The following is a 13,069-nucleotide window of genomic DNA, read 5'->3' on the forward strand; positions in this document are numbered from 1 at the left end:
CCCAGTTTTAAAGCAATAAACATTTTAATCTGCACAAACAACACCAGTGTGCAAGAAGAAGAAAACAAATGGAAAAATGTAAACTGTATAAGGGTTTTAACCAGGTAGGATTAAGAGCTGAAGTCAGTAATAAGAGATGTTGCCCAATTACTTATTACTATAAGTATTGATTGGTGGGATTGTTCCTGATTTTGGACAGCTGTGGGATGACTCTATACAGTATGTAGAATGTAATAGAGGAGGAACCAAAGTATGTGTATTATTAGTAGGATATACAGGATTATTTGAATAATAATGATATTCCATCCTTGATGACAGTGGAGTAACCACATGTAAACATCTTATTTGAAAATCTGAGAAGCGTAAAGCTTTAATATACTGTAGATCAAGCGCTGTTTTAAATGGAAGAAAGTTATGGTGTGAAGATGTTACATTACTGCCCTGTGCTTGGAAGACTCTGAATGGAAGTCATTATTCCCTTTAGTCATATGTTAATGCACATGACCATTCGGCTGGGAATGTGTGTCTTTTAAAGCCCTGTGTCTCTGCACTGTTCAGGCACAGAGTTTTAAAGTCTTTCTTTTCTATATAAGAACTAATCATTGTTTAAAATACCAGATGACACTCGTTTGAAATTATTGGATTATAGTTTAATATTTGAAAACTGAAGAGCTAACAATTCAAAAAGTAACATGATAAATTTCATCCTCTTAAGTATAATTTCTCTGCAGCAAGCGGACACCCATGAAAATGAAGTTAAAGGTAAGCAAAATATTTAGCAGGTAGGGTGCCAGTACTATATCATGCACTATGTATTGTAGAATAAAATACTGCATTTTAACACATTCATTGTAAAACCAAAGTAAATAATGTGTCAGTTTCAAAGAACAAAAGTGTAGCTTCTTCAGTTGGCAACGAGTGTATAAAAAAATAATTAATTACATTGTGACTGTAGGTATTATATACTATAACTTGACATTGTATATATGCAAGATTTGTTATAAAATTTATGAAACTGGTATTAAAGAGAACTGTATTGTAAACATTTTTTTCAGTCAATCTTACTGAGTTCATGACAGGGTCTACATATAGGTATGCACTTATATATATCAATGTGTGTGTGTGTATATATATGTATATATATATATACACACTAGGGGGCTCAGCCCCCTGCTCGCTTTGCTCACCAACCCCACTTCGCTCACGTACAGGGAAGCGGATGTACAGTTTAAATAGATTGTTATTTTCATGGGAATTATTACACATGCATAGCAGAACTAACTATTTTACATTACAGAGAGTAATTAACCATAGTAAAAAATAGTAAAACGTAATAAATTGAAAAAAAATTATGTTTCATGTTGCATTAGAGGTATTCATTGTGTTATATGTTTTTGTTCTGTTTGGCTTTGAAATTAACACGCAAATACTTTTTAGACTTATACTTTTACTGTAAAACTTCAGTAAAAACAATTTTTTAAAATAACTTCTCGTCAATATCGCATTGAATTTTGATTCCGTGTTTGGATGTACAGTCAACCCTCGTTTATCGCGGTTAATCCGTTCCAGACTCTGCCGCGATAAATGAATTTCCGCGAAGTAGAAACCATATGTTTGTATGGTTATTTTTATATATTTTAAGCCCTTATAAACTCTCCCACACTGTTAACATTATTAGAGCCCTCTAGACATGAAATAACACCCTTTAGTCAAACGTTTAAACTGTGCTTCATTACAAGACAGAGATGGCAGTTCTTTCTCACAATTTAAAAGAATGCAAACATATCTTATCTTCAAAGGAGCACCGTGAAGAGCAGATAATGTCAGAGAGAGCGCTTGCTAAGAAAAGCAAACCATCAAAAAATCAATACGTGCTTTTAAGTATACAGAAGCACCGCGATAAAGCGGCATTTTGTAGAGGAGCATCCTGTCTTCTAGGCAAACAGCCACTGTGTAAACAGCCCCCTCTGCTCACACCCCCTCCGTCAGGCAGAGAGAGACAGAGAGAAGCAAACAAAACAAGCGCCACGCGGGAAGCATATCTTATAGCATTGAGGAGTTTTAGTTAATATGTAATACGTGCTCTGATTGGGTAGCTTCTAAGCCATCCGCCAATAGCGTCCCTTGTATAAAATCAACTGGGCAATCAAACTGAGGAAGCATGTAACCTAAATTAAAAGACCCATTGTCCGCAGAAAGCGGCGAACCAGCGAAAAATCCGTGATATATATTTAGATGTGCTTACATTTAAAATCCGCGATAGAGTGAAGCCGCGAAAGTCGAAGCGCGATATAGCGAGGGATTACTGTACATCGTAACAACGCATAATATAATTGCCTGTGAGTGAATATCGTTTCTTTCTCTCTAATAAATAAACTGACTTTTTTGAATGTTTGTCCCTGTGATTTGTTAATTGTCATAACAAAAGCTATTCTAACGGAAAACTGTAAACGTTTTAATATGAATGTCATAGCTCCTTTGGTGTCTAATGTTATCTGCGAAAGATGTACTACATTACCTTTCTTGTCGCCTAAAATTTTACATGTCATTGCTGTGTAACCAATTGACATTTTTGCGTTGATTTGTTTGACTTAATCCTTTCTTGGTGCTAAGTTTGCCCGTGTACTCATTTTTTCTGTTGATAACGTTTTGGGATGAAATTCTTCAATAAGATTTGGACATAAAAAGACTTCTTTTTATTGGGAACTTAAAGTGAGGAAAATGTAAAAATATATAAGAGCTGAGAGTGCAGGAAATGTATCTGACAAAAGCATTCACGTGAATGAGAGGTGAGAGAACCATGGGCGTGGTTGAAAATGGTTGAGAGGAGGGTGGGACTTGAAAAAATCCCGCCCTTGGCAAAAGTCTCGTCTCAAGATTTTCTTTTATAATAGAGAAATATATGTAGCTAGTAGTCCACAAAGGGAGAAAATGAATCACACATCTTAAAATAGTTTTTTATTCCTGAGCTTTCGACAACCTACCAGGTGTCATCATCAGTGGAAAATGATTTGACATACAGGAATCGAAGGCACTACATAGCAAATCAGGGGGTGGTGATGTGGGGCAGGGGATTAATAAGGTGAGGTTTGGAGGATCTTGGTCATAAAATATTTTTTATTATTTATGCTATATACTATTATATACCCTGTGGTGGGCTGGTGCCCTGCCTAGGGTTTGTTCCTGTCTTGTGCCCTGTGCTGGCTGGGATTAGCTCCAGCAGACCCCCGTGACCCTGTGTTAGGATATAGTGGGTTTGAAAACAGATATACAAGGAGAAATCAAACAGTTCTAACTTAGCATTTATTAAAAAAATAAGCTGCATATTATACATCATCATTATGTTCTTATTATGTGTTTTCACTTTCAAAGTAGTCTCCCCTACATAATATGCATTTGTAATCAGTGTTCCTGTCGTTTTCGGGTGGAATGCTGAGTTCAGTCTACAACTGAGAAGTTGTTAACATTGTGGATGGTACAAATGCCTTCAAATTTGCTCCTTTTCAATCATTTTGAAGTTTTTCAACATAAAATAAAATTAGGGTTGATTTCTGGAATTATTTTCAGAGAGTTACATGCTTCTTAATGGTTAAAGCTTTGATCATCAGTTGACGCTTGCAGTTGTTTTCAGATAAAATTGCTTTTCTTCAGCATTTTCTTGGATGGTTATTCATTGACTACTTTGAATGTATTCTTTTACTTGAACAGCCACTTCTACATTTCATAACACTGTGGTTATCATTAATGTGAATCATCTTTGACACATTTTTCCTTGTTTTAGAAATGATATATCTACTGATAAACAGCAATTGTTGTCAAACAGTTGTCAGTAAAGATATACAGTATGAAGAATTTCTGTTGAAAAGCTTAATGCAGGCACTTTTTTTCATTTTTATTTATGCAGGGAAGATGGGCGGAAGACATGTATGCTGTGTCTTTCACATGCCTTTCCCAACAATAGGGAAATGGCTTTTTTTGTCAAACACATACAGGCCAGAGGGAGATTCTTTAGCCTAAGACAGGCAATTATACCAAAGATATTCTACCATAGAGCAGTTTAAATAGACTGCAGAAACCCATGTCATGCTGATAGAGGTATATAGATAAATAGATAGATAGATAGTACTTTATTTGTCCCAAAGGAAAATTTTTGCTTTTCACAGAAGCTCAAGAAATGTTATAACAAACAATAACAACTTCCCTCAAATAAATTAAAAAAGGAAGAAACCTCTGACTTGGCTAATGTTTAAGCAAGCAGTCACAGTGAGGCGTTATAAAGGCATGTTGCTACATGAATAACGGAGCCCCAGTGGCATTTCTTGACACACTTCATCTAAATAATTCATTAATTGTACTTAATGGTAGTGTTGCTGTTTTACTTGCCTTTAACATCTGAAGTTGACACAAATTATGGGAAGGACTGCTGTATGGATTTTAAGCTATAGTATGCTTATTGAATTCATGCCCTGGGCTCAGTTATAATTTGTTGTGATAGGTATGCATGAGGAAAACAGTGTTGAGATAGGAGGATACATGCTGCCCATAGCATAGCCCATTACAGAATTCAGTTGGTTTGTAATGGTCTCAGGACAACCAATTTTTTTTAAATGTGAGTTACCATTGTTCGGAGTTTATTGAATGTTATCACTCTAGGATTTTATAAAACGTCTCTATCCATTACAGAAGTTTTAAATAGCTACATCCTGTTTTCAGTTTGGAAGTAATTTGTGGCGGCGCGGTGGCGCAGTGGTAGCGCTGCTGCCTCGCAGTTAGGAGACCCGGGTTCGCTTCCCGGGTCCTCCCTGCGTGGAGTTTGCATGTTCTCCCCGTGTCTGCGTGGGTTTCCTCCCACAATCCAAAGACATGCAGGTTAGGTGGATTGGCGATTCCAAATTGGCCCTAGTGTGTGCTTGGTGTGTGGGTGTGTTTGTGTGTGTCCTGCGGTGGGTTGGCACCCTGCCCAGGATTGGTTCCTGCCTTGTGCCCTGTGTTGGCTGGGATTGGCTCCAGCAGACCCCCGTGACCCTATTCGGATTCAGCGGGTTAGACAATGGATGGATGGAAGTAATTTGGAATGATAGTTCAAATTGCAAGCAGGTAGTATCACTGGTAGTTTGGTGAAAGACATCTAGAAATGAGAGGGCCTCCTTCGGGTAGGGAAGTAGGCAAGCCAATACTACCAGTTAAACAGGGACAAAATGCTGTACAAAATTCTGTACAAAAAGGTTTGGTACTGAACCTGAATTGCATAAATTGGGTTTGAGAATGTTACATTTTGTTGTATACCACTGAACATTTTTTCAGTGTTAATAACTTTTAGACATCTTGTTATAAAAATGATCTTTGCTCTGTTATTTGCAACAATCTCCCAAGAGAAAATGTGTAATTGAAGGAAATGTGTGGTGTTTACCAGTTTTCAGTTTCCTTGATCACCCATAATGTATGGCATGGATATTTGGGTGAGGTATCCTGCACCCCAAACTCAGACGTCTACACTACGGCAAAACTTGAATTCGAAAAAATAATTTTCTTTTCCAAATGCCTTTTCACGTGCTTCCTATTCTTCACAACATAAAGCAAAACAATCCCACTCAATATAAAATATTGTGAGTGTTGTCCTGCTCCACTCCAGACTCCAACTCACCCAGCTGAGGAAGTGAAGTTCCCTTTCAATCTGGGTCCAAAAGCACTTGTGCCATGTCAGCATGGCAAACAAATGACTATGAAAAGGAGCCATCAGCATCACTGAGGGACATGGAAAGTCTGAGAATAAAAATGAGTCTTCAGTCTAGTTTTAAACAGTTCAATTGAGGGTGACTCTTAATATAATTAAGTAAAGAGTACCACAAATGAGGTGCAGCAGCTGCAAAAGCCATGTCCCCCTTAGTTTTACACTTAGTGCGAGAGACAAGAAGAGACAACTGACCAGTAGATCTAAACTCTCTGGACTGATGGTGTATAACACACAATTCAGATAAATATGTGGAAGTATACCCATGTATTGATTTAATAACCAGCAGCAAAACTTTAAAGTCAATTCTGAAACTAACAGGCAGCCAGTGTAAAGAACCTAAAATTGGAGATACAGAATTAAACTTTCTTGCCATGACCCAAGAATGGGCAGGAGCATTCTGCACCAACTGCAGCTTACGTATCAGCAATTTTCTGATCCCAGAATCCAATAAGTTGCAGTAATCAAGCCGAGAAAAAATAAAAGCATGAGTAGCTTTCTCAAGATCTCTAGGAGATAAAAGAGGCTTAACCAGGGCTAAAAGTCAACACTGGAAAAAGCAATTCTTGACCACAGAATTTGTCTGTTTCTCAAAAGAGAGGTTGCTATAAAAAATATCCCCTAGATTTCAAACATGAGGTTTGCAAAAGTCAGCAAAAGAGCCAAGAAGATCAAAACCAATCTGAGCTTTGACAGGAGGACCATCTATCAGCAGTTCTGTTTTATTTTGATTAAGATCGAGAAAATTGTCAGCCATCACGGATCTTAATTCTGCAAGACAATTGGGGAGCTGAGACATTGCAGAGTTCCACACAGTAATATAGACTTGTGTGTCATTAGCATAACAATGAAAAGAAATATTAAACTTCCTAAAAACAGCTCCTATGGGATGAAGATAAATAGAAAATAAAATAGGACCCAAAATGGATCCCTGAGGAACACCACACTTGACAGGAGCGGTAGATGAAAAAGACGAATTGAAAATCACTGAAAGGTTTTTACCAGTACGATGTGACCAGAACCATTTAAGAGCAGCCCACCAGATGCTCAAGACTCAACAGCAATTTCTGCTTATCTCCTCTGGCTTGCACTTCTCTGAATTTGCATGTCCTTTTTACCTCATCAAGTCCTCTCATGCCACTGTTATTGACATTTCTGAACATTGTTCCAACATGTGAATTGCTGTCTTGTCTCTGCAGACTGCTACAAAATATTAAATGAAAAAATGTCTCACTTATAATCACTCTGTTTTTTTGCCACATGTGATGATAAAAAAACAAATCCAAAAACTATTGTTACTGTAGGTATTTCCTTTAGGTAAAAAAAAACCTATTATAAGCTCACTTGAATTTGGCATTAGTGTTTTTTCCTCAACATGGGATATGAACAATACACTAATGAATGCCAACATCCAGCACTGATGTTTTTTATATTCTTTCTGAGGGAGAAGAGGCAGGATAGTGTCTTCTCATGCCTGGAAGTGATATTGTCATTTATGTAGCCCTGTAGCTGCACCCTACTCACATGTGTCTGTCTATAGATAAATAGATAGATATCTAGATAGATTTTTTTATTTGTCCTCAATGAGAAATTAAGACTTAACAGAACCTTAAGAAAAAAAAAATAAAAACTAGCAACTACAAAGAAAAAAAAAACAAGGAGAACACAGAACTTATGGAAAAGCTGGCTGCTGGCTGCACAGTGTCCATAAGCTATGATGCATGCTTTTTTGTAATAATGTTGTTTATAAATGTCTACATATCCACAGAAGTATGACACTATGGCTATAAGTCCTTATTTCCAAAAAAATAAGTTTCTACTTCATTTGTTATTTTATGTACCCAACTGATTGAAATGATGTTATTTAGTTTTTTAATAATAAATACTCAAGGAGCTTGCTGCTCAGTAGCACTAAACTTAGGAAAGTTTTTTTAACAAACATTTAAACTGAAAATATGTGCAAACCAGAAGCTGTGTGCCAAGAAATGATTTATATTTATGTTCACTTAAGGGTATTAGGGTATATTCGCTTTCTGTTTGGTAGGGCAGTAGAGATGCGTTATCAAGATGGTGACAACAAAAGGATTCAGAAGGCACTTGGTGTAGCCTTGGCATTTGTAGTACTAAAACAGTTTGTGCCAGTTCTAGTATTGGAGGAACATCGTCATCACAGATGTTTTCTTCTGGGACAGTTTGCTCTCTTGTTGGCAGAATGAAAAGCTATCTGTAGCTTTTCCTCTCTAACCCCCCACTCTCTCTTTTTGCCCACTGTACTTTTGCCTGTTTTGTAAAGTCCTGGGCAAGCAATGGATGCTTCCATCAATTCAAACTTTCTGTTATGTTAATGCTGTTATCTCTGCCTAATGGCCTTTCAAGACTCATGGTGCACTTTCATAGCATAGCACCCCCTTGAGGTCTGGCCCCTGTATTACATATTTTAAAACACACAAGACCTCTCCTGCTGCACATCTATACTAAACGCTAATGACACTAACTCCAAACTTTAACTTACCCATAACCAGAACTGTTATAACACAAGATAACCACACTAACTCCTAACCTTAACAATTAACCCTAACCTTAAATTACCCCCAATCCTAACCATTTATACTACATGGTAACTACACTATCCCCTAACCTTATCTTCCGCCGTGAAATGGCTGGTGTAGACCTGCAGTAATGTATGGTACAGCAGTTCTGCAGTTGGATATTGTTCCCTGCTGCTCTTCCTTTTTCTCTTTGTCATTGAGGCCTTCTGAGGGACTTGCATTTTTTCTAGACATAGTCAATGATTGCCCATTTTTTTATTTTACATTTCTATACAAATTAATCAAATTGTTCACTTTCTAACATGGTACATGGCTAACAAAATGTTTTGATTAAAATCTCCTGTTATTTTTTAGGGAATATGCCTAGTTCTTGTTCTAAGTTGTAATTCATTGTAACAGAAATCGCAAAATTTTATTTTTCACTTTCTAATAAGTTTTTTTTAAGTTCTAATCAGTTTCTTTCCATCCAAATTTAAAGTTTATGATATTGGAAAGTGTGTGGTAAGGTTAGGGTGCTTCCTCACACTTTTAGGGAACAGTGCCTAATTCCTGGTTGGATCACTGTTTATGTGGTCCACTCTTTTTCAGTGTTTTTTCTCTGTGAGCCCTTGGGTTTCCTACTGCATCTTAAAAATGTGTGTTTTAAATGCAGTCCTTTAAGCTGAATTTGTATATGTGAGTGAGCATTTGTCCACAAATGTGCCTGCAATGAACTGGTATCTCATCTAGGGGAGGTCCCCTACTTAGCTCCCATTATTGCCAAGCTCTGGCACCTTCAGACCCCTATAAGGCAGGGGTCCTCAGTCTCAGTTCTGGAGGGCCACAAGAGTTTCAGGTTTTCAGTCACAGCAGTTTCTTTATTAGAAGTGATTTAAAACTGCTAAAGCAACATACGTTTTGTGCTTAGTTATAGTTAAGATTCAGAACACTTATCTGATTATTTTAATTCTAAACAGCTACAATACATTTTATGTGCATAAGAATTGCTTATGAATCCTTTGAAATTACTTTATTTTTTTTTTTTGTCTGACTTATCAGTACAAGAAAATCCCCACAATATGAAATGCTGTTTGACTTGTGTCGATATCTACTGTAAAAGAAGAATATGATAACACAGTTAAAGGGTTGGGGGACCATCCCCATATACTGTAAAGTCTGGAAATTCATCTGGCACGTTTGTTACAGACACTGTAAAAACATAGAATCAAGACAGTCTTTAGGTGGAAAGATGGTGTATTTATGAAGGAGGGGACGGCAAAAATAATGTCGGGAACAGCAGGGAATCCTGGGAAGGTTGTGATGTCATTGGGAAGGGACAAGACGTGATTAAGGAATGCGGAAATGAGCAACTGATGATGCTGTTACGGTGTCTGAACTCTTTTGTGGCTCGTCCTTCCTATGAGAAAACAGAGAGAGAGAGGGGGGTTAGTACACTGTCTTTCTGCTCCGTCTTGCGGGTTCACGCGGCACATCAGGTCCTTTGGTTGCCCCCTAATCGCATTGGTGTGACACTAGCTCTCTAATATGTCAAGCTCTTTGTAGTTCACCCTTATTTTAGGTTTTCTAGCCCCTAAAAACCTTCATGCTTAGGCCATTTTCGCACTGTGTTTTGTGCTGAAAATTACACCCTTTTGATAAAGAGTAAACCACATCAACTGACCCCAGGGGTTCATCCTCTAATATAAGATGAAAGGTCAAAGTTGCTGCTTTTCACAAAACTTCAAAAAAACAGGGATCAGTAATGTAGGCAGGTGGAGAGTCATTTAATGCTACTTTAAGGTTGCTGATCATGATTTGGATAATATTTTTGATATCTAATTCTTTGCCAGTGGCCTTAGCCCTTGGAGAACTACTCCCTGAAAATGAAAACTGACAAATTTGAAACATAAGCAAGTGGGTATCATTTTAGACTATATCAAGGTCATTGGTAATGAATATGATATTATTTTTGATTTTTGATCCTTTACTAGAGATCTAGCCCTATATAGGGCCTCTACAAGATGGTGAAAAATTACACATTTCTATTACAATCGATTATAATATTTAGACTGAATTTAAAGCACATATTTTAATATTTCAAATATTTTATGTAATTATTCTTATTATGTACATCTAACTAATGAAGTAAATTGTTACATTTCTTATGAATGCTCTGAATTATGGTGGCTTACGCTAATTGAAGACTTTTTAATTGCTTAGTATTTCTATACCCTGCTGCCAACTAATGGGATCTAAATACCAAAGGAAACACGGGCTTGCCTTCTAACCAGGTTCCAATTGCATCTATGTACTGTATATTCATAATGGTATATCTTTTTTAGGAAAACATATACTGTAGAATTCTATTTGAGAGCAAAATGAAAGACCAAGAAATGCAAATATGGTCAGGTCCACAAAATATTTCGATAATGTTCTCACTAAAGGAAAATGTACTGTGTGATAAAAAAAACTTTTGTGGCAGAATATGAGCACTAACAAGTCACTGAAGATTAAGTACCAAGGTTTGTTATCAGCAAGAACTAGCTTCTACTTGAGAAGATGGGTTAGAATGAAAACCTGCAGCGACTGTTGCCCTTCAGGATTCTGCTGTAACTGAATAAGAAACTTCAGAAACAGATGAACGTTTAAATATTTTATAAAGAATAAAAAAACAGTTTTCTCATTCTCCAGGACAAACTCTAACATGACATTAGCCAGTCAGGGCTCGATAAGTAGCCCAATCCCAATCAACAACTTTCCCCCCAGTCAACTCAAAGAAAAGTGGAGTCCAGCATCTTTCAAAAGGTTTGGTTCCAAAACCCAATGAGTGGCTGGCTTTGACTTCCAGCCAGATCCCCTTTCACCCAGTCCCTATTCCTACTGCAAGTGGTAGAACTACAGGAGGGAAATTCCATATTATAAGTTCAGGCACATATTAGGATGGTTAGTGACCGAGTGTGAAGTGACAGGAATGAGGATCAGTGCCTCCAAATCTAAGGCCAGGGTCATCAGTAGGAAAAATATGAGTTGTTCTCTCCAAGAAGGAGATGAATTACTGCCTTAAGTGGAGTAGTTTAAGTATGGGGTCTTGTTCATTGGAAAGTGAGATTCACAGATGGATAGGGGTAATTATGAGCAAGAGTAGTTATATGGTCACTATACTGATCTGTAGTAGTGAAGAATGAGCTGAACCAGAGGGCAAAGTTCTTGGTTCACCAGATGATCTATATCCCTAAACTCACTAATGGTCATGGGCTTTGGGTAATGACTATAAGGACAAGATTGTAGATTCTTGTGGGTCCTGGGCTCTCCCTTAGAGGTAGGGTCAGAAGCACAGACATCCGGGAGAGGCTTGGAGTAGAGCCATTACCCCCCAAACACATCGAGAGGAGTCAATTCAGGTGCTTCGAGCATCTGGTATAGGTGCCTCCTGGGCACTTCCCTGTGGAGGTTTTATTGGCACAACCAGTTAGGAGTAGACCCTGGGGAAGACCCAGGACTTGTTTGAGTTGGCAAGTGTGACTGGAGAAAAGGGACCTATGGGCTACACTGCTAAGACTGTTGCTCCTGTGATCTGGTCCTAGACACGTGGCGGGAAATGAAGGAATGAAGAGAAAAACATTTAAAACAGATGCTCTTCTTCACCTTCAAGGTTTCTGTTTCAGTTACTTGACATAATAGTTTGTTTCAGATTCTCACAGTTCTTGCTGGATTCAGCATTAAAAGCATTTCCCCTCATTTTCCATGGAGTCCTCAAGTATGTGATTCGTTATTTAATTGATTAAAGAAGTTTTCTGACTTAGCTTCATCAATGACTTTGAACATTTTAAAGACCTCAGTTTGGTCCCTTATAAGCTTGGAATTGGAACCTTCAGAGATTTGACTGATTATGTCCTGTCTCTAAGTTCTGCAGGCAATTCCTTCACCCTCATGGCTTAGTGTTTGCTCTGATACACATTGCTAACTGTGAGAACCTCCATAGGCAGATGTTTGTCTTTCCAAATCATGTCCAATCAATTAAATTGACCACACGTTGGCTCTAAACAAGGTGAAAATCATGATGATGACCAATAGAATGGGAAGCACCTGAGCAAAATTTCAAGTGTCATAGCAAAGGATCAGTATACTTGTGTCAATGTGATATTTCAGATTTTTTTAATACATTTGTAAAAATATCTTAAGGTCCTGTTTTGGCTCCATTATTCCAGGATATGGAGTGCTGTTTGATGATTGAGTTTACATAACAAAATGTATAGAAAATGAGGCAGTCTGAATACTCTCTGAATCTACTGCATGTTCATTGATATCCTCCACATACTGTATTCATACATTGTTTATCAATGTTATAAGGTTACTTACCATATTATTAATATTTATGTGTGCCTACAGATACACCTTTTCTGCCAACAAAGCCTCAAATTGAATACTGTCGATCAGCCAATATGGAAACTTTTACCTGCTGGTGGACCTCTCAGTCAGGCAGCACAACTGATTCCATGAACATTAACTATACTCTCACCTATACTGTGGGGTAAGTTCTGAGTAATATCTATAACAAATGTATGTGCATGTTCAAAAACATTTTCTTCTGCCTTACAAAAAGAAAAGCAAAAGTACCAGGCAAAATATCCCTTACATTTACAGTTGTTGAACGTTTCTTGCATTAACTTAATGGCAGAAATGAGAAAGTGTGCTTTACTGCAAGATGCTCCTGTGTAATGAAAGAAAATCTTTGCAGTTTTTAAAAACACAAGAATACAGCAACGTTTACACTTGAGAAGTCCACCTCATTCCTCAGGCTGTATGCAGT

At 37.5% G+C, this 13,069-nt stretch overlaps 1 protein-coding gene across 1 annotated transcript in view; it reads left to right on the forward strand.

Annotated features, from left to right (window-relative positions):
- Window positions 1-612: 612 nt before the first annotated feature.
- The window catches only part of LOC120523366 (prolactin receptor-like), a gene marked incomplete at its 3' end in the record, with an annotated part of 56,099 nt that continues 43,642 nt past the window's right edge, over window positions 613-13,069 (forward strand). Inside the window, exons 1-2 of the mRNA XM_039744628.1 lie at window positions 613-762; window positions 12,649-12,790. Coding sequence (XP_039600562.1) covers window positions 693-762; window positions 12,649-12,790 — 212 coding nt within the window. The remainder of the gene's footprint in view (window positions 763-12,648; window positions 12,791-13,069) is intronic.

The sequence above is a fragment of the Polypterus senegalus genome, chromosome 2, assembly GCF_016835505.1.
Source record: "Polypterus senegalus isolate Bchr_013 chromosome 2, ASM1683550v1, whole genome shotgun sequence".
NCBI lineage: Eukaryota > Metazoa > Chordata > Cladistia > Polypteriformes > Polypteridae > Polypterus > Polypterus senegalus.